Source organism: Odocoileus virginianus, chromosome 5, assembly GCF_023699985.2.
Source record: "Odocoileus virginianus isolate 20LAN1187 ecotype Illinois chromosome 5, Ovbor_1.2, whole genome shotgun sequence".
Lineage (NCBI taxonomy): Eukaryota > Metazoa > Chordata > Mammalia > Artiodactyla > Cervidae > Odocoileus > Odocoileus virginianus.
Window position 1 is genome coordinate 7809802 of NC_069678.1, and position 21051 is coordinate 7830852.

The following is a 21051-nucleotide window of genomic DNA, read 5'->3' on the forward strand; positions in this document are numbered from 1 at the left end:
AGTGGGGAAGGGGAGAGAGCCACAACCACTCGCCTTTTTTAAGAAGGGGTTGATGAAAAGAGGAGAGGCTGCCAAGAGATGTGCTTGAGTAGGAGGAGACTGCCCTGCCAACATCCAGCCTTGGATATCACTCTCTCAAAAGGTAAATAAATACTCATATGGCCCTCCCTGGTAAAGTTTTTATGGGAATAATTCCAACAATTCTTCTGAGTATAATAACACTTTTCTGCAAGCTTGGGGAACACTGGGGAAATAAAGAGCTTTTTTTTAAAAATTAGTGTTTCTTTTGAAAAGTGAAACATATCTTAAAGAGGATATCTTGGGAATAGTCTTATTTTGGGGTGGGGATCCTCTGTTAGTCCTATTAACTAGAGGATGTCTTTGATTTTAGAGATTATAGTAAGAAAGATTCATTATTGTATTTCTTCACAATCACCTTTCCTTTCAGACTAAACTTACGGCCAGGAAAAAATCTGAGTCTTTTTACATTTAGTTTTTTGTTTTTTTTTTAAGATACATGCGGCACTACAGATGGGAAAAATTAAGTGACTTAAGAACACAAGGAAAGGAAATGGTGATTGATCTTTCTGGAAAGTGTTAAGTGAAAGAGGAACTGACATTGCTACAGATTGTGAATAAGTACTGTTGTTCTGTTGCCTACTTCAGCAGGACCTAATTTTACACAAGCCAGTAGATTCATGCCCTCTTTTTCCCTACTCTAGGGAGCAGTGCTACTAGTCAACTCAAACAAAACAGGAACATTAAGAGCCACTATAAAAGATTCTAGGGCAGGTCTTCTCTCTGGAAAACAGATTTTGAATTTTATCTGCCATTTATATTTGTCAAGAAAAGCCATCTTATCCAGGAGATTTCAGAAGAATGTATGCGGTGCTAAGTTGCTTCAGTAGTGTCCAACTCTGTGCCACCCTATGGACTGTACCCCATCAGACTCTTCTGTCCATGGAGATTCTCCAGGCCAGAATACTGGAGTGGGTTGACATAACCTCCTCCCGGGGATCTTCCTGACCCAGGAATGGAGCCCTCATCTGTTATGTCTCCTGCATTGGCAGGCGGGTTCTTTACCACCAGTGCCACCTGGGAAGCCCTATGGAAACTAAGTCTCCAATATATAAGTCTCCAATAATTTCTTGTCATTTTTTTTTCCATTCTAAAAACTTTAAACCTAATTTTGTATTAAAAATCTTGTAGTGACTAAACAGGGCTTCCCAGGTGGCGCTAGTGGTAAAGAACCCACCTGCCAGTGCAGGAGACATAAGAGATGTGGGTTTCATGGGTGGGGAAGATCCCCTGGAGGAGAGAATGGCTACCCATTGCAGTATTCTTGCCTGGAGAATCCCATAGACAGAGGAGCCTGGTAGGCTACAGTCCAGGGTCGCAAAGAATTGAACACGACTGAAGCGACTTAACACAGGCGGCACCAGTGGCTAAACAACCACATTCTTTTCTTAACGACAGATTTCCAATTTGTGTAAACTTCAGGCCCTATAAAACCTGGATCAGATCCTTACATCTGAAAATAAGAGCCAAGAACCAAAACATTATCACCCTATTTCTTTTCTCTTTTCAGCAAGAATGTGTTTTACTTTTTTTTTGTCTTCATTGGGTCTTCGCCGCTGCTCGTGGGCTTTCTCTAGCTGCAGTATGCCAGCTTCTCACTGGGATGGCTTCTCTTGTTGCCAAGCTCAGGCTCTAGGGTGCAGGAGCTTCAATAGTTGTGGTGCCGAGCTTAGTTGCCCGTCGACGTGTGATCTTTCCAGACTGGGTATTGAACCTGTGTCCCCCGTGTTGGCAGACAGATTCTCAGCCACTGGACCACCAGGGAAGTACCTATTTTACTTTGTAAGGGAGAGAGAGGAAAGATATAAGCCTAACAGAAGCAAAATTCATTTATTGGAATATGGCAGCTATGAGTGAGAAGTTTGAAGAGACCTTCGATTCAAAGTTCAGGAATTCAGATTTAATTAGAGGAGAAGGAGAATCCAAGATAATGTTTTCCAATTTCCAAATATTGAAGATTTTCCATCTCTCTGAATCATACAAGGTTGTTTGCAAACTGTCCTCTGCCTGAAATTCTCTCATCTCTTGTAACTATTACAAGTTCTAATTGTAACCATTCCATCTGTGGTTCCTTGACCTCTTTCCTCCACCATAAATGCTAACATTCCCTTGTTTCTAATTCTCCTTTGACCATCTCATCTAATCCTATGATTTCAACTGTCCTATCCGTGGGTGACTCTTAACTCCAAAGATCTTGCTCTTCTTTACCCTTGAACTTCAGTCCCATGTTTCTGCTTCCTGAGCATGCCATACCAGTACCTTTAAATTCACCCTACCCCCAGGGACTTTGCAAGAATGACTAGAAGGCTAATGCAACAAGGTTACTTTTAAAGGTTCCTTCCAACTGTGAGATTCTACAACTTTATACCTTTCATTTTTATGTATTGTGATCTCCACCATACTGAAATAAACAGTAGTTCCACAAAAGTTCCCATGTTCCCTGTCTCTATCACTGTTCCTTCATTGGGAGTGTACCTTCCTTACTACAAATTGAGCCTGGTCATCACTTGTAGAAAGATTTCTATGACTGATCTTACCCTAGCTGAGTTTGTTAACCAGACAAGTGTCATCCTATCCATTCTCTTCACCCAAGAGAAGCAGTGTTCCTTCTGACACTGGGGTCTCCACGTTAACAAATATTTCCTAGTAGGTGTGGTGTGTGCATGCCAAGTTCTTCAGTCATGTCCGATTCTTTGCAACCCCATGGACTGTAGCCTGCCAGGCTTCTCTGTCCATTCTTGCCTGGACTGGAATTTTCCAGGCAGGAATACTGGAGTGAGTTGCCATTCCCTTCTTCAGGGGTCTTCCCAACCCAGGGACCAAACCCATGTTTCTTACGTCTCCTCCATTGGCAGACGGATTCTTTACCATTAGCGCCACCTGGGTGTGGGCACTATGTTAATCAATGCTGTGAGAAATCACAAAAAAACACAAAACTTTCAGATTTTTGCCCTTTAAAAGTTCATATTAATGAAAGACTTCAGGTTAATTGCTCTCACGCACCCTCCATCTTCCTGCCAGTCTCATATTTCTACAACAACCATCTAATGGTATAATTTCCATGCTTAAAAGCTTTTTGATGACTCCCCACTGATTGCAAAGCTGAATCCAGAGTCTTTAATGTGCCATACAAGGGCCCAGGTGAACTTGCCTAGGCTGCTTATTCAATAGGAGAATATATCTCAAGCACTTACTGAACATTTACTGTTTCTCAAACATACTATGCTGTCCTCTCTTCTCCTTTCCTGCTTCTCCCCTTCCCCACCTTTATCAGCTTGAAAAGTGAGTTGCTCAGCTGTGTCCAACTCTCTGTGACCTGCATGACCCCATGGACTATAGTCCATCAGGTTCCTCTGTCCATGGGATTTCCCAGGCAAGAATACTGGTGCATGTTGCCATTACCCATTCCAGGAGATCTTCCTAACCCAGGAATCAAACCTGTGTTTCCTTCATTGCAGTCAGATTCTTTACTGTCTGAGCTATCAGGAGCTACTCATTCTCAGGCCTCAATTCAATTAAGGTATTTGTCTCTTCACTGAAATTTTCCTGACTCTTCCCCTTGGGTTCCTTTCACATCTTTACCAGCAGATTACTTTGGAATGATTTCTTTACATTCAGTAAATATATATTTTTGTTTATTTTTCTCTTAACTTTATAAAATGGAGATGGTTTATACAGTATATAAAATCATATCTAGGAATCTGTGACAAGGAGAACAAATGATAGGAAAGACACAAGTCTCTTGAAATGAAATTGAGAGAAGTTGGAAAATTAATAAACTACCCAGACTGTAAGGGGTCTAGTGAGTGCCAGAGTAAAATAATATGGATTTTTTTGAGAGAATATGGACTTTTTGATGAATAAAGAGAAGGTATATGCCTCCACATGTAACGAGACATTAAAGAAATATATCTAGAAAATGACATCTGAGGTATATACAAGTGGATAAAGACACTGGCAAGGTACTAAAAATACAATGAAATTGGTTTTCTCACTACAACTCAATTATCAGCAAGTACGTATTAAATAGCTGGTAAATGCCAGGATGCATTTCCCATTCCAGTTACAAAAATTCAAGAGAAGAGCTTTGGCCCATCTGGGATGCTTACCCCAGACCACTCAACTGAGACAGTCAGCAAGGTGGGGCTGTGTCAGAACACAGTAGCTCCCCTAATAGCCATCTGGTGGACAGGAGGGGAAGTGTCAGGCAGACAATTTCAGAGAGGCCTGCTACTTTTTGTTTTGGTATTTATCATTTCACCTGTGTCATAGTTGTAAGGGTATGTCTTATCTCCCATATCAGATTGTAAGTTTTCTAAAGACAGAAATCAGGCCTTATCATATATCTTTTTATGACCACAGGTCCTAGTTTTTGTGCTTTATTTGTTAAATAGTAAATGATGCATTGAAGTTAAGTTGAAAGTTAATAGAGTTTGCATAGTAATAGAGAGGGACCTGTTTGTAATCTCTAGTTCCCAAAGCACACAAGTCTGCAGATAAAAAAGTAACAAGAGCAATGATAAAGAAGTTCTTGACTCTCCCATATCCTTGGACTGACATTTGAGTGAACTCAGTGTCAAAAAACAGTGCGTCTCAGAGATTGTACTGTCAGAATCTTACCTCTTCTCTGACTCTAGCTAAACTCAGAACCTAGACTAGCTCTTCCCTAAGAATGAATTTTTCACCAGGAAAGTCTCAAGTTAATAATAAACCAGGGGGCTGGAAGACACATTTCCAATCATCATAAAGACTTGTTTTGACACTTAATTTCTGTGAAACACACAGCCTAAGCTTAAATTGTAATCCTTTCTTCAAGTCGTATAATGCATTGAATATCTATTACATTCTTCTCACCAAATGAACTGTATATAACCCTGAGTAGTTGTCAGTGCTTTGAAGTGTGGACCTTCTTATCTTCCCCTTTCTGTTGATGTTACACACTATCAATACTGTACAACCGTAATATGGGGAAAACTTGCTCTATAACGCCACTTAACTGAAAACTTAAAACAGCAATGACTTCCAGATACTCCATAGCAGGAGATAGGGTGCAAGAAATGAGGAACATAGCCAAACCCAGGGAGGATAATAACAGTCAACACTTACATAGCAGTTGTTATGTGCCAGGCACTGTGCTATCTTCTACATATTTATTTAATCTTAGCATCTACATCATAGGGTTATTGTATTATTATCCCCATTTTACAGATGAAGAAACCAAGGTTCTGAAAATTTAAGTAACTTGCTTAGGATCAGCAAGCTTTGTTAGAGCCAGGATCCAAATCCAGATGGACTGACTGCAGAATTCCACTACCATGTTATATTTCATGATTGCCATTGAATTGTTCTCACTGGGGGTTGACTTATCTAGAAGGAACACGCTTTGCCCTTCCAAAACCAAGAACATTATGGACCATCAACAGTTTCTAAAGAGCTCTCTCTAAACTGTTCCCTTTTTGGCTCTTCAGAGGATACCCCACAAACTCACAGTGATCTCTGGAGCCAGTGAGTACTGTATCCCAAAGAACTTTTTGTTTCTTTTTTTAATTTATTTTTGTCTGTGCTGGGTCTTTGTTGCTGCACATGACGTGTTTCTAGTTGCGGTGAACAGGGGCTATTCTTCATTGCGGTGCAGACTTCTCATTGCGGTGGCTTCTCTTGTGGACTTACTCCTTAGCTTTTTCCTTTTCATTTTTTGGCCACATGCCCTGTCTGAGACAGTGAAAGCACCTAGTCCTAACCACTGGACTGCCAGGGAATTCCCTCCTTTGCTTTTTCAGAAGTAAATTTATCACATATGTGTGCATCCCTAAATTATGTATTGTTATTTTAAAAGTGCTTTGTTTGTTTTGAGATTTATAAAAATAATATAATAATGCTGCTGCTAAGTCACTTCAGTTGTGTCCGACTCTGTGCGACCCCATAGACAGAAGCCCACCAGGCTCCCCCGTCCCTGGGATTCTCCAGGCATGAACACTGGAATGGGTTGCCATTTCCTTCTCCAATGCATGAAAGTGACAAGTGAAAGTGAAGTCACTCAGTCGTGTCCTACTCTTAGCGACCCCATGGACTGCCGCCTACCAGGCTCCTCCGTCCATGGGATTTTCCAGGCAAGAGTACTGGAGTGGGGTGTCATTGCCGTCTCCATAACGTATGCAGTTTTCTGTGATTTGCTTCTATCACTCACTAATATGTTTCTAAGAATCACCCATGTTATTGAATGCAACTCTAGTTTGTTCACTCATTCTTTTCACTACTTTATAGTATTTACTGTGACTATGCCACAATTTATGTGATAATTCTCCAGGCTGTGGTCATTTGAGTTGTTCAATTTTTGCTTTTGTGTACAATACTGCAGGAGCAATCTTCTTTTCATTTTCCTGGTGTATATACAGGAGTGGACTTGGGGGGGAGCTGGGGTGTAGTGAATATGTACATTCAACTTTACTAAATAATGCTAAATGGTTTTCTACAGGGGATTTTTATCAGTCTGTACTCTGATATTACTGATGGGGAGTGTATAAGAACTTTGAATGAGTTACATCCTTGCCAACACTTTGTATTATCAGACTTCTTAATGTCTACCAATCTAGTGAATAAAAAAATAATGTCAATGATTACTAGTGAAATTGAACACCTTTTCATGAATTTTTTACCTTTCATGTTTATTTTTTTTAATGCCAGTTCATGCCTTTTGCCAATTTTCCCCTTGAGTTATTTGTCCTTTACTTATTCAGTTGGAGGGGTTGGTCTGCTAACTTGGATATTAACCCTATTTTAGAAATATGTTTCTCCAAGTTTGTGGTGTCTGAACGGATCAGGAGTTCTTAATTCTAAAGTTAAACTCATGCATCTTTAAAAATATATGGTGTACCATTTGTGCTTGTTGAAGAGATCTTTTCCTATCCTGAGGTCATAAAAACATTCTATATTTTCCTGTAAAGTTTTTTTCTTTGTTGTTTTTTTTTTTAAGAATTTGCCTTTCTTTTACTTTTAGCTGCACTGCAGCTAAATCTCTGCTGCTGAGCTGGGACTTCCTCTAATTGCAGCAGGCAGGGATAACTCTCTGGCTGCAGTACGTGGGCTTCTCACCGCAGTGGTTTCTCTTGTCGCAGAGCACAGGCTCTAGGCCCACAGGCTTCAGTAGTTGTGGCCCGTGAGCGTAGCTGCTCCACCCCATGCAGAACCTTCCCAAACCAGGGACTGAGCTCATGCCCCCTGCACTGGCTGACAGATTCTTATCCACTGTACCACCAAGGAAGTCCTAAGGGTTTTAAAGTTTGCTCTTGACATGTAACTATCGTTGTGTGTTTTTTTTTTTAATGGACATCTTATTTTCCAGTATCCCTTATTAAACAGGCCATTCTTCTTCTGTCAACAGTGCTTATTCCGCTATAAGTCAAGTATCCCTAAATGTGCAGTTTGTTTCTGGGCTTTCTAGTCTCTTCAAATGGTCTATTATCTATACCTGCACATATATCCCACTGTCAAAAATATTATAGCTCTGTAATAAACCTTAATAACTGATACGGGAAATCTCTCCACCATATTCTTTCTCTTCAGAATGTCTTTTTAATTCTTGTACCTGTGAGCTCCCATGTACACTTAAGAAAAACAGTCTGAGTTTTCTCAAAAACCTTGATGGAATTTTGTTGGAGTTATATTACCTCTATAAGTAAATTTGAGGAGAATTAACAACTTAATCATGTGGAATTCATAAATATCATGTATCTATTTACTTTGTTCAGTCACTATGTTGTATCCGACTCTTTGCAGCCCCATGAACTGCAGCATGCCAGACTTTCCCGTCCCTCACTATCTCCCTGAGTTTGCTCAAACTCAAGTGTCCATTGAGTCAATGATGCCATCCAACCATCTTATCCTCTGTCACCGCCTTCTCTTGCCTTCAATCTTTCCCATTAGGGTCTTTTCCAGTGAAATGGCTCTTCGCATCAGGTGGCCAAAGAATTGGAGCCTCAACTTCAGCATCAGTCCTTCCAGTGAATATTCAGGGTTGATATCCTTTAAGATTGACTGCTTTGATTTCCTTGCCATCCAAGGGACTCAAAAGTCTCCTCCAACACCACAGTTCAAAATCATCAATTCTTTGGTGCTCAGCCTCCTTTATGCTCCAGTTCTTACATCCATACATGACTAGAGGAAAAACCATAGCTTTGTCAGTAAAGTGTTGTCTCAGATTTTTAATACGCTGTCTAGGTTTGTTATATATTTTTATGCTACTGTAAATAATGTCCTGTTTTTTTGTTTTTTTTTTTTTGGTGTGCCACACGGCTTGCAGGATCTTACTTCCCTGACCAGTGATTGAACCAGGACCACAGCAGGGAAAGCTCTGAGTCTTAACTACTGGGCCACCAAGGAGTTCCCAATAACCCTTTTAAAATTAAATGGTCTTTTAAAAATTACATTTGCTTATTGTTTGTTACTGGCATTTACATATGTAACTGACTTGTGTATCTCATCCAAACACCTTGCTAAACTACTTATTTCTCATATTTTCTGTAAACTATTCTGTAGGAAATAATATCAGTGAATAATGAACATTTTTGTTTCTTCATTTTAAATCCTTGTTTTTTTCTTTATCTTATTTTACTGCACTGATTAGAACCTCCAGAATGACGCTGAATAAATTAAAGGTAATGAACCTCTTTGTCTTGTTCCTGATTTTAAGAGGAAAGTCTTTCAACTTTTCACCATTATCTGGATGTTTGCTCTACATTTTTTTGTTAATACCCTTAATTGGGTTAAAACTATTCTTTTCTACCCCTATTTTGCTAAGAATATTAATGTAGGTGTTTTTTTAGTATTGAAATTTATCAAATGCTTTTTCTGCAACAACTGTGGTATTCATATTGCTTATATACATAGCATGCTTCTACTTCTGGGATAAACTCAGCTTGGTATCTATATACATCAAGGCTTATTTTCAGAGACCAGAAACCATTCTAGCTATTCTCAGCAGAAAGGGCTTTAATAAATGGAATTAGGATGTTTTTAGTTTCACATGACCAAAAATAAAACCTCAAACCCAACTCAAATGAGATTAAACAATATATGGAAAAGTACAAATTTGCTAAGTGTTGGACGCATGTTCTATGAATCAAGCTTATTCACCATATGAAGCAAATATTCTGTATTTCACCAATTTTTTTCTAGCTGACCTATCAATGATTGAGAAGAATATTTTGATTATCCACTATAATGGCAATTTTTATTAATTTCTCCCTGTAGTCCTATTGTTTATTTATCCTGAGACTATTTTATTAGGTATATGCAATTTAGAACTGTTACATCTTCCTACTGAATTTCACACTTCATTATAATCTGTTAATCCTCTGTTCCCTAATAATGCTTCTGGTCTTAAGGTCTATTTTGTCTGATATTAATACAGCACCTCAATTTTGTTTTGGTGAGTATTTACCTAGTACACCTTTTACTTCCAATCTTTCCATGCCTTTAAATTTTAGGTGAATCTCTTAGAACAGCACATAGCTTGGATTGGGACCAAGACCAAAAATTAGATGTTTGGCATTTTTTGTCTGCTCGACATCCAAACCTCCTTATTTGAGAGAAATGCTCCTTTATGTGAGTCTATGAGAGACAGAACTTCATTTTCACTACAGTACCTAGAGATAATGAATATTCCCTCTCCTAACCCCGTGGTGGCTAAGGTGCTGGTGCATGACTCAGCCTTGACCAGTCGGATGCTCCAGCCAGGGTCTGGAATATCAAGTGACACAAGGATGACACAATTTATAATTCAGGCATGGCAGGGACAGCAGTATCCAATGACAGTCGCAGCAGTCCTCAGCAACAGCCGTGTCCGGTGGTGGTGGCCAGTGTCCAGCGCCAACGGTGCCTTAACCAGACTTTTCCTGTGCTGACCTTGGTTATGATTCCCAGTGCCTGGCCTCCCTTGGTTTCTGCCAGTTTTATGGGACCAATTATCCTTCTCCTTGATTCTGGAAGTCACCTGGTCTCTTAAGCACATTTTGTGCTTAAGTAAGTGAAAGTCGGTCAATCCTGTTTGATACTTTGCGACCCCATGGACTACAGCCCACAAGGCTCCTCTGTCCATGGAATTCTCCAGGCAAGAATACTAGAGTGGGTTGCCATTTCCTTCTCCAGGGGACCTTCTCGACCCAGGGATTGAACCCAGGTATCCTGCATTCCAGGCAGATTCTTTACCATCTCAGCCACCAGGGAAGCTCTTGCTTAAGTAAAGGAGGCCCTGTTTTCATTACTTGCAAAGAAGAATCCTGACTGATATAAACTTGTTCTTTCTCCCTCTGGAATTGAGGAGGAGATAATATGAAGAGGGAATATGTGAAGTCTGGATTTTCTGTAGCCATTCTTGCTACCATAGGGAAGCTGGTCCGGATATAAAATCAACGTAGAAGAAAGGATGAAAGTGAAAGTGAAAGTCGCTCAGTTGTGCCCAACTCTTTGCAACCCCATAGACTATACAGTCCATGGAATTCTCCAGGCCAGAATACTGGAGTGGGTAGCTGTTCCCTTCTCCAGGGGATCTTCCCAACCCAGGGATCAAACCCAGGTCTCCTGCATTGCAGGCGGATTCTTTACCAGCTGAGCCACCAGGGAATCCCAGTGTAGAAGAAAGGTAGATACATAAAGGCAGAACCGTGAAAACACCGTGACTCTCTGGATCAAGCCCTTAAAGTTATCTTTACTCTGGACTTTAGTCTCGTAAGTCAATAAGCTTCATGTATCGTTTAATCTCACTTAAGTGGACTTTTCTGTCACTTGCAACCAAACACATCCTACCTGATACCTTCCTATTCTGCCTTTGAAAAGGAATCCCTTGTTTGATTCTGCAATAGGCTTTTAGCTGCTACTTCTTTGTTTCCTAGTGGAACTCCTCATAAATGATTTAAAATCTTGGTGTCTTAATTTCCTCACTGCATTTTGTTGTTTAATCCACGAAAGTCTGGACTCCTTCTTTATCATTCTGCTACCACCATTCTTTAGATCAGCAACAGTCTTCTCCTTTCAATGCCACATTCTCAAACTCATTCATTCATTCAACCAACATTTTTAACATGCTCACTTTTGCAAAGTATAGTACTATATCATTCACTGAACAGATACCTGTTGAACATCTAATATATCCCAGACTTTTAGGATAAAAACAAATTATATAGGGTCTTTAGTCTCATGTAGAATTACTATTTTATCAGAGAAGACAGAAATTAAAGTAATCTAAATAAACAATAGTGAATGTTATTAGAATATCTCCCTAGGAAATTGTCATTTAAGCTAAGGCCTGAAAGTTGAATATATAGCCTAAAAGTTGAATATAGAAGGATGGGAGCTGCAAAGATAATGGTAATGGAAAAGTCCTGGAGGCAAAGGAGGATCGTGCAAAACTCATACAGCAGTGACAAGTCCAGCATTGCTGGGTAAAAAATGTACAAGGAAAAGAGTGGCAAGAAACAAGGTAAGACAAAATCGTGGCCAGGCTTGTTAACCCACTGAAGACAGTAGGAAGACGCTGTAATTTTTTTTTTTTGACGCTGTAATATTTTAATCAGAAGACTGATTAATTTACATTTATTAAAGACTGCTTTGTGGTTTGGAGGGGAATAAGAATGATTTCAGAAAATCAGCAAGTATTTGCAGGTGTTTGGCATTTGATGGCCTATAGCACAATGGTGGCCATAGGGGTAAAGAAAAGGGAATGGATTTGAGACATATTTTGGAAGTAGGCCCAGAAGGATATTAACAGAGGTAGAGTGATGTGCCCTAAGTCGCTTCAGTCATGTCCAACTCTTTGCAACCCATGGACTGTAGCCTGCTAGGCTCCTCTGTCCAGGCAAGAATGCTGGAGTGGGTTGCCATGCCCTCCTCCAGGGGATCTTCCTGATCCAGGGATCAAACCCAAGACTCATGTCGCTTGTATTAGCAGGCAGGTTCTTTACCACTAGCACCACCTAGTGATAAGCCACTGAAATGTGGAACACAAAAATACACATGTCCTTGCTCTGAAAGCACTGTAGAAAGGATGACACACAAAGAATGTAATACATATATAAGTGAGATATATATCTTAAAATGGTACAAATATTTACCAATTTTCCCACATTTTCCAGGTACCAGACTAGTTTTTCTCTCGTCATCAGGGGATGACAGAGGACGAGATAGTTGGATGGCATCACTGACTCAATGGACATGAGTTTGAGCAAGCTCCAGGAGATGGTGGAGGACAGGGAAGACTGGCGTGATGCAGCCCATGGGATGGCAAAGAGTCAGACATGACTGAGCGATTGAACAACAGCCTTGCAATTCTCTGCCAACGTACAACTCTACCCATTATGAACACAATTCTTGATACTATTTCATGGAGCAATTTAGCTTCTCACCATGTCAACTAATTTTTGTTTTAATTTTTAAAATTTATTTATTTTTGGCTGTGCTGGGTCTTCATTACTTTTCATGGGCTCTCTAGTTGTGGGGAGAAGGAGCTATGCTCTTCATTGTAATGCGCAGGCTTCTCATTACAGTGGCTTCTCTTGTTGCAGAGCACAGGCTATAAGACACTCGTGCCTCAGTAGTTGCGGTTCAATAGTTGCAGCTCATAGGCTCTAGAACCAGGGTTCAGTAGTTGTGGCATATGAATGCAGTTGCTCCAGGGCATATGGAATCTTCCTTGACCAGGGATTAAACCCACATTTCCTGAATTGTCAGGCAGACTCTTATCTATGGCACCACCAGGGAAGTTCTAAAATATTGTTTTGTAAAAGATTAGCTGGGGACTTCCCTGGTGGTCCAGTAGTTAAGACTCCACACTTCCACTGCAGGGAACACAGGTTTGATCCCTCGTTGGGGAACTAAAAACCCACATGCTGTCTGGTGCAATCAAAACAAAACAAAAACAGTATTTCAGCTTTCTCTACATCTCTCCAAGGACTTCCCAGGTGGTGTTAGTGGCAAAGGACCCACCTGCCAACGCAGGAGACATAGGAGATGATGGTTTGATCCCTGGTTCAGGAAGATCCCCTAGAAGAGAGCATGGCAACACAATCCAGTATTCTTGCCTGAAAAATCCCATGGACAGAAGAGCTTGACGGACTACAGTCCAAAGGGTCACAAGGAATCGGACAGAACTGAAGCGACTTAGCACTCAGGCTTGCTCCTTGGAAGAAATGCTATGAAAAACCTAGACAGCTATTAAAAAGCAGAGACATTACTTTGCCAACAAAGGTCCATACGGTCAAAGTTATGGCTTTTCAGTAGTCATGTATGGATGTGAGAGTTGGACCATAAAGAAGGCTAAACACCAAAGAATTGATGCTTTTGAGCTGTGGTGTTGGAGAAGACTCTTAAGAGTCCCTTAAACTGCAAGGAGATCAAACCAGTCGATCCTAAAGGAAATCAAACCTGAATATTCATTGGAAGAAGGATTGATGCTGAAGCTGAAACTCCAATAGTTTGGCCACCTGATACAAAGAGCCGACTCAGAAAAGACCTTGATACTGGAAAAGACTGAAGGCAGGAGCAGAAGGGGAAGACAGAGGGCAAGATGTTTGGATGGCATCACTGAGTCAATGGACATGAATTTGAGCAAGCTCCAGGAGATGGTGATGGACAGGGAAGCCTGGTGTGGTGCAGTCCACGGGGTCACAAAGAGTTGGACACAACTAAGCAACTGAATAACAACAAGCACACACGCATATCTCTCCAAAAGATCCAAACTATTTTTCAAAACAAATCTATTAGTATTTTTTTCTCTCTAGGCTCGGACGTTGTTCAGGGCTGTTTCTATCCTTTTTCATGAGCTCCTCAGAAATTCTCTACTAGGTTACCTAACTGCAGATCCCTTCAGGTCAATATTTCTACTCTGGCTGGTCATTATAATGCTGAGTCCAAGTTCACCTCCAGCCATTTTCTATTAAGGTAACTTCATCCTAGCAGGAAGCCCTATTGGCTTAGATCCTCTTTTATGTGACTCCCTAAACCTGGTCCCTATCTGTAGTCCATACCTGGTCCTCAAGAAAAAGAAAAAGAATTCCCCTTGGGACTTCCCTGGTGGTCCAGTGGCTAAGAACTTCAAACTCCCAATGCAGGGGGCCTAGGTTTGAACCCCAGGCAGAGGACTAGATCCCACATGCCACAGCTAAGACCCAGTCAAATAAATAAATGATAAAAAATGAATATATTTTAAAAATCCCCCTCGATCAATACAATCTCAACTCTGCCTTTTTTTCTACTGCCACAGGCTGCTTTTGCCAATTTCTTTTCTATCTTTTTTCAAATTTTATTTTATTACAGTTAGAACACTTAATGTGAGATCTACCTTCTTAACAAATTATTAAGTGTACAATCAGTTCAGATCAGTTGCTCAGTTGTGTCCAACTTGTTGAAACCCATAGACTGCAGCATGCCAGGCTTCCCTGTCTATCACCAACTCCTGGAGTTTACTCAAATTCACGTCTATTGAGTCAGTGATGCCATCCAACCATCTCATCCTCTGTCATCCCCATCTCCTCCTGCCTTCAATCTTTCCAAGCATCAGGGTCTTTTCAAATGAGTCAGCTCTTCAAATCAGGTGGCCAAAGTAGTGGAGCTTCAGCTTCAGCATCAGTCCTTCCGATGAATATTCAGGACTGACTTCCTTTAGGATCGACTGGTTTGATCTCCTTGCAGTTCAAGGGACTCTCAAGAGTCTTCTCCAGCACTACAGTTCAAAAGCATCAATTCTTCGGCGCTCACCTTTCTTTATAGCCCAACTCTCACATCCATACATGACTACCAGAAAAACAGTAGCTCTGACTACATGGACTTTGTTGCTAAAGTAATGTCTCTGCTTTTTAATATGCTATCTAGGTTGGTCATAACTTTCCTTCCAAGGAGTAAGCTTCTTTTAATTTCATGGCTGCTGCAGTCACCATTCATGGATTTTGGAGCCCCAAAAATAAAGTCTGTCACTGTTTTCATTATTTCCCCCTCTATTTTCCATGAAGTGATGGAACCAGATGCCATGATCTTAGTTTCCTGAGTGTTGAGTTTAAGCCAACTTTTTCACTCTGCTTTCACTTTCATCAAGAGGCTCTTTAATTCTTCTTCACTTTCTGCCATAAGGGTAGTGTCATCTGTATATCTAAGTTATTGATATTTCTCCCAGCAATCTTGATTCCAGATTGTGCCTCATCCAGTCCAGCATTTCTCATGATGTACTCTGCATATAAGTTAAATAAGCAGGGTGACAATATACAGCCTTGACATACTCCTTTCCCGATTTGGAACCAGTCTGTTGTTCTATGTCCAGTTCTAATTCTTGCTTCTTAACCTGCCTACAGATTTCTCAGGAGGCAGGTCAAGTGGTCTGGTATTTCCATCTCTTTAAGAATTCTCCAGTTTGTTGTGATCCACACAATCAAAGGCTTTGGCATAATCAATAAAGCAGAAGTAGATGTCTTTCTAGAACTCTCTTGCTTTTTCAATGATCCAGTGGATGTTGGCAATTTGATCTCTGGTTCCTCTGCATTTTCTAAGTCCAGCTTGAACATCTGGAAGTTCACGGCTCATGTACTGTTGAATCCTGGCTTGGAGAATTTTGAGCATTACTTTGCTAGCATGTGACATGAGTACAGTTTTGTGGTAGTTTAGTGTACAATAGATTATCATTAACTATACACACAATGTCTTACAGCAGATATCTAGAGCTTATTCCTCTTACTTCACTGAAACCTTATGTCTTATCTTTAGTAACTTTTCATGACTAATGATGTTGAGCATCTTTTCGTGTGCTTTTTGGCCATTTGTAAATCTTCCTTAGAGAAATATCTATTCAGATCCTTTGCCTAATTTTTAATTGAGTTATTTGTCTTCTTATTATTTAGCTGCAAAAATACTTTAGATATTCTAAATACAAGTCCCTTATCAGATATAAGATTTTCAAACAATTTTTCCTATTGTGTGGGTTTTTTTCACTTTCTTGATTGTGTCCTTTGAAGCTCAAGTGTTTTAAATTTTTAAGAAGTCCAACTTATCTTTTTTTCTCTTATCGCCTGTTATATCTAAAAATCCTTTGCCAAATCCAATGTTATGAAAATTTATTCCTTTTTTTCTGAATTTTATAGTTTTAGCTCTTACATTTGGGTCTTTGATCTATTTTGAGTTAATATTTATATATGGTGTGAAGTAAGGGTCTAACTTCAATCTTTTGCATATGACTATCTAGTTTTCCAGGCTTCCCAGGTGGCTCAGTGGGTAAAGAATTTCCTTGCAGTGCAGGAGACACAGGAGAGGTGGATTCAATCCCTGAGTCAGGAAGATCCCCTGGAGGAGGGCATGGCAACCCACTCCAGTATTTTGCCTGGAGAATCCCATGGACAGAGGCGTCCTGGCAGGTTACAATCCATAGGGTCACAAAAAGTCAGAGATGACTGAAGTGACTGAGCACGCATGCATATCCAGTTTTCCAAGTACCATTTGTTTTCTTTCCTTATTGAATGGTGTTGACACTCTTCTCAAAAATCAGTTGACAATGCATATATATTTATTTCTGTACTCTCAATTCTATTCCAATGATGTGTAGGTCTATTCTTATGCCAATACTACACTATCTTAATGATTGTAGCTTTATGGTGAGTTTTGAAATTGAGAAGAGAGAGTCCTCTGAGTTTCTTTTCAGTATTGTTTTGATGGTGGACTTAATAACTGAAATTGATTGCTTCTGGGACATACCCGATTTTTTGTTAAGAGATAGGAATGACAGCACAAACATAGTGATTAGAAAAAATAAAGCAATTTTATGCTCATACCTAGTAAGTTAAGACACCACAATAAATTAATTACAGTTAGTACTCAGAATTTGAAAAAATATTAGAGAATGGTTTGCACTTAACGCAGAATTGGGGTGTTCAAGACAATTGTACTGGGATTTAACAGAGCAAGGATGCCCCATTTGTTTTCTGAGTTACACATATTTTTCATGTCTTGCCTTGGAGTATTTCACCTACTTTTACATATGTTTATATCTTGAAGGTCATCTATACTGTTATCAGTTTCATGTGTCTGTGAGTGTGTCTGTGTTTGTCGCTCAGTCATGTCCGACTCTTTGTGACACTATAGACTGTAGCTCTCCAGGCTCCTCTGTCCTTGGAGTTCTCCAGGCAAGAATACTTGAGTGGGTAGATTCCCTGCTCCAGGGGATCTTCCCCACCCAGGGATGAAACCCGGGTCTCCCATAATGCAGGCAGATTCTTTACTGTCTGAGCAAAGGGAAGGAAGCCCTATCAGTTTCATGAACACCTCTTAAATAAATCTTGCTAATTTTTTTTGGAAACCCTCTTTGGTTTCACCATAACAGTGTTAAGAAAATACATACATAAAGGGGTGCGTTGGGTTAGGAGATTTGTGTTCGACACATATACACTATCATGTGCAAAATAGATAGCTAGTGGAAACCTGCAGTGTAACACAGGGAACTCAGCTTGGTGCTCTGTAATGACCTAGAGGGGTGGGATGAGGGGTGGGGGGCAACGGAAGGGAGGTCCAAGAGGGAGAGGATATGCAGTGCAATGCAGAGCTCAGTCCTGCCTTACTCTTCAAAACCCCATGGACTGTAGCCCACTAGGCTCCTCTGTCCATGGAATTTTTCAGAAATACTGGAGTGGGTTGACTGATTCACTTCATTGTATAGCAGAAATCAACACAACATTATAAAGCAAATATACCCCAAGCTACTAGGGCTCCCCTAGTAGCTCAAATGGTAAAGCATCCGACTGCAATGCAGGAGACCCAGGTTAAATCCCTGGGTCAGGAAGATCCCCTGGAGAAGGAAATGGCAACCCACTCCAGTATCCTTGCCTGGAAAATCCCATGGACAGAAGAGCCTGGCAGGCTACAGTCCATGGGGTCACAAAGAGTCGGACACGACTGAGCAACTAACACATACCCACCCCAAAAAATACATACATACAAATCTAAGCCAATAAACTTGTTTTATCCTCTTTTCGTCTAGGAATATGACAAATCTGAAGATATTCTTGAGGAAGTAGCTACAGTCGGACAAGGATAAAGAGGTGTGTGTTCCCATGGATGATTCAAGCCTGTCCAGTAGTGTTGATGTAGACAAAGGCTTTGCCATTGCCTTTGTTGTTCTTCTGTTTCTCTTCCTAATAGTGATGATTTTTCGGTGTGCCAAGTTGGTGAAGAATCCCTACGAGGCCAGCTCTACAGCTACAGAACCATCTCTGAGCTGAAGTATGAAAAAACCTGACAGACTTCCCTTCACAGATTTGAAATCTCTTACACAGACATTTATGAAACAGACTGTGTATTACTCCACCTCCCTACTCCTCAGCCTCCTTCCCCTTGCATTCCACGATAGGCACAGGAGGGTGAGTTGAGAATAATAATAGGGATGAAACACAAGTTAGTCTGTATTGTTCTATTCAGGGAAATAGTTACCAAAGCGAGGCTGAGACAGGTTGAACTTATCTTTTAAAATAAAGCCATGAGGGGCTTCCCCAGTGGCTTGGTGGTGAAGAATCAGCCGGCTAATGCAGAAGAGGTGGGTTTGACCCCTGGTCTGTGAAGATCCCACATGCCGCGGAGCACCTAAACCCAAGCACCACAACTACTGAGCCTGTGCTCTAGAACCCAGGAACCACAACCACTGAAGCCTGGCCACCCTAAGCCTGTCCTCCACAGCAAGAGAAGCCACCACAGTAAGAAACCCGCACGCAGTAACCGGAGAGTAGCCCCCTCTAACTGCAACTAAAGAAAAACCCACACAGCAATAAAGACCCAGCACAGCCAAAAATGAAAGAATAAATAAATTAATTAAAAATAAGGCCATGGATTTCAATCCTCCAATGTCTAATATTCTTAAGATAATTAGACAGTTGGCCATAATTTTATGAGGTAATGTAATATAATATCATGATACTTGGTAAGGTGCATCTAAAACCTGATGCCTGGTAAGGTGCATCTAAGCCCTCCTAGAGGTGGTCTTAGGATGTCCCTTTAGTTATGCAAATACAAGGCCAGCAGGAACCAGTTATCCTATGATAAGAATCTAACAGGACCTTTTTAGTGTGTGAAGCTCAGTAAAAGCTGATGCCCTTCTCAAGTGGGCAGAGTTCTGTGGCAGAGGGGAGCTAATTTGTCTTGGGCAACCCTTTAACCTCCCTCAGCCTACATTTCCTCACTTACGAAATAACATCTCGTGGGTTGAAAAGGGGCCCTCAAAATGATATGTCCATGTCCTTATCCCTGAAATCCATGAACATGACCGTATTTGGAAAGATGGTCTTTGCAGATGTAAAGTTAAGGATTTCAAGATGAATTCAACCTGGATTAGTGGGGTAAGCCCTAAATCCCATGACAAATGTCTTTATGAAAGACAGAAGAGAAGACACACACACAGAGGGGAAAAGATCATGTGAAAATGAAAGCAGAGATTGGAGTTATGCAACCACAGCTAAAGAATCCTTGCCTGGAACCATCAGAAGCTGGAAGAGGCAAAAAAGTTTTCCCTCCAGAGCCTTTGGAGGGAGTGCAGCCCTACCAACACCTTGATTTTGGACTTCTAGCCTTCGGGACTCTGAGAGAATAAATTTCTGTTGTTTTAAGCCACCTAGTTTGTGATAATTTGTTATGGCAGTCACAGGAAGCTAATATATAATACATGATGATAAGTGTCACAATCACCATCCTAGGGACTTTTAAGAGAAAAGAGAAGGAAATCATAACTCCATCTCTCCAAAGTCTGAAGTTATGGAAATTTGGTAGAGCAAACTACGGCTAACTGGCAGGAAAGTCCGTAAGAGAGTTCACTAGTGGGACTTCCCTGGTGGTCCAGTGGTTAGGAATCCGCCTTGCAATGCAGGAGACATGGGTTCTGTCCCTGGTCCAGGAACTAAGATCCCCCATGCTGAGGGCACTAAGCCTGTGTGCCACAACTAGAGAGTCCATCTACCTCAGAGAAAGATCACTCATGATGCAACTAAAATCTGTTGCAATAAATAAATTAACTAAAATTTTTTTCTTATCATTGTTTGTCACCCTTTTCCATACTGCCCTCTTTAGAAGTCACTATGTGCGGGTCACACTTAAGAAGTATAAAGTTACTTTCTCTTTCCTTTTTAAAAAAATTAATTTTCTAATTGGAGGAAAATTCCTTTACAAGGTGTTGGTTGCTGCTGTACAATAACGTGAATCAGCCATAATTATACAAACATTTCCTCCCTCTGAAGCCTCCCTCCCCTCCCCCATCCCACCCCTTTAAGTCATCAGAGCCCCAGGCTGGGCTCCCTATGTTATATAGCAACTTTTAACTAGCTATCTATTTCGCACATGGTAGTGTATATATGTCAGTGCTACTTTCTCCATTTCATCCCACTCTCTCTTTGCACTCTGCCCACCCCCACCGCCGTGCCCACAAGTCCATTCTCTGTATCTGCATCTTCCCTGCAAGGGATTGATTCCTTCCCTGCAAATAGGTTTATCAGTACCATTTTTCTAGGTTCCATATATATGCGTTAATATATGATATTTGTCTTTCTCTTTCTGACTTAACTTCACTGTGTAACAGACTCTGGGCTCATCTACCTCACTACCACTGACTCAAATTTGTTTCTAAAATATTTTTATTGAGAGAGAGGGACTTCCCTGGTGGTCCAGTGGCTAAGACTCTGCACTCCCAATGCAGGGAGCCTGGGTTCAATCTCTAGTCAGGGGACTGGATCCTGCATACTGTAACTAAGACCTGGCACAGCCAAGTAAATAAATAAATAAAAAGAGAGAGAGAGAGAGAGAATTCACTAGAAGGAAAGGAGGCACCTAGGCCACTGACGAAGGCTCAAGACAGGTCTGGCCGAAGAGAATTGGTTCTAGCATGGTAAATAATAGAGACTAAAGCTCTCAGGTCCAGCCAGGCTGGGACAAATGTTCTAGGCAACAGCAACCTCATATGGGAATGTGAAC

At 40.8% G+C, this 21051-nt stretch overlaps 1 protein-coding gene across 1 annotated transcript; it reads left to right on the forward strand.

The window, feature by feature from the left end:
- Window positions 1-55: 55 nt before the first annotated feature.
- On the forward strand, window positions 56-19562 carry CTXND2 (cortexin domain containing 2). Its single transcript, XM_070467131.1, has 2 exons — window positions 56-142; window positions 18083-19562. Exon 2 carries the CDS (start codon window positions 18156-18158, stop codon window positions 18321-18323), a length of 168 nt encoding a protein of 55 aa, XP_070323232.1. The 5' UTR covers window positions 56-142; window positions 18083-18155; the 3' UTR covers window positions 18324-19562.
- The last annotated feature ends 1489 nt before the right edge of the window (window positions 19563-21051 follow it).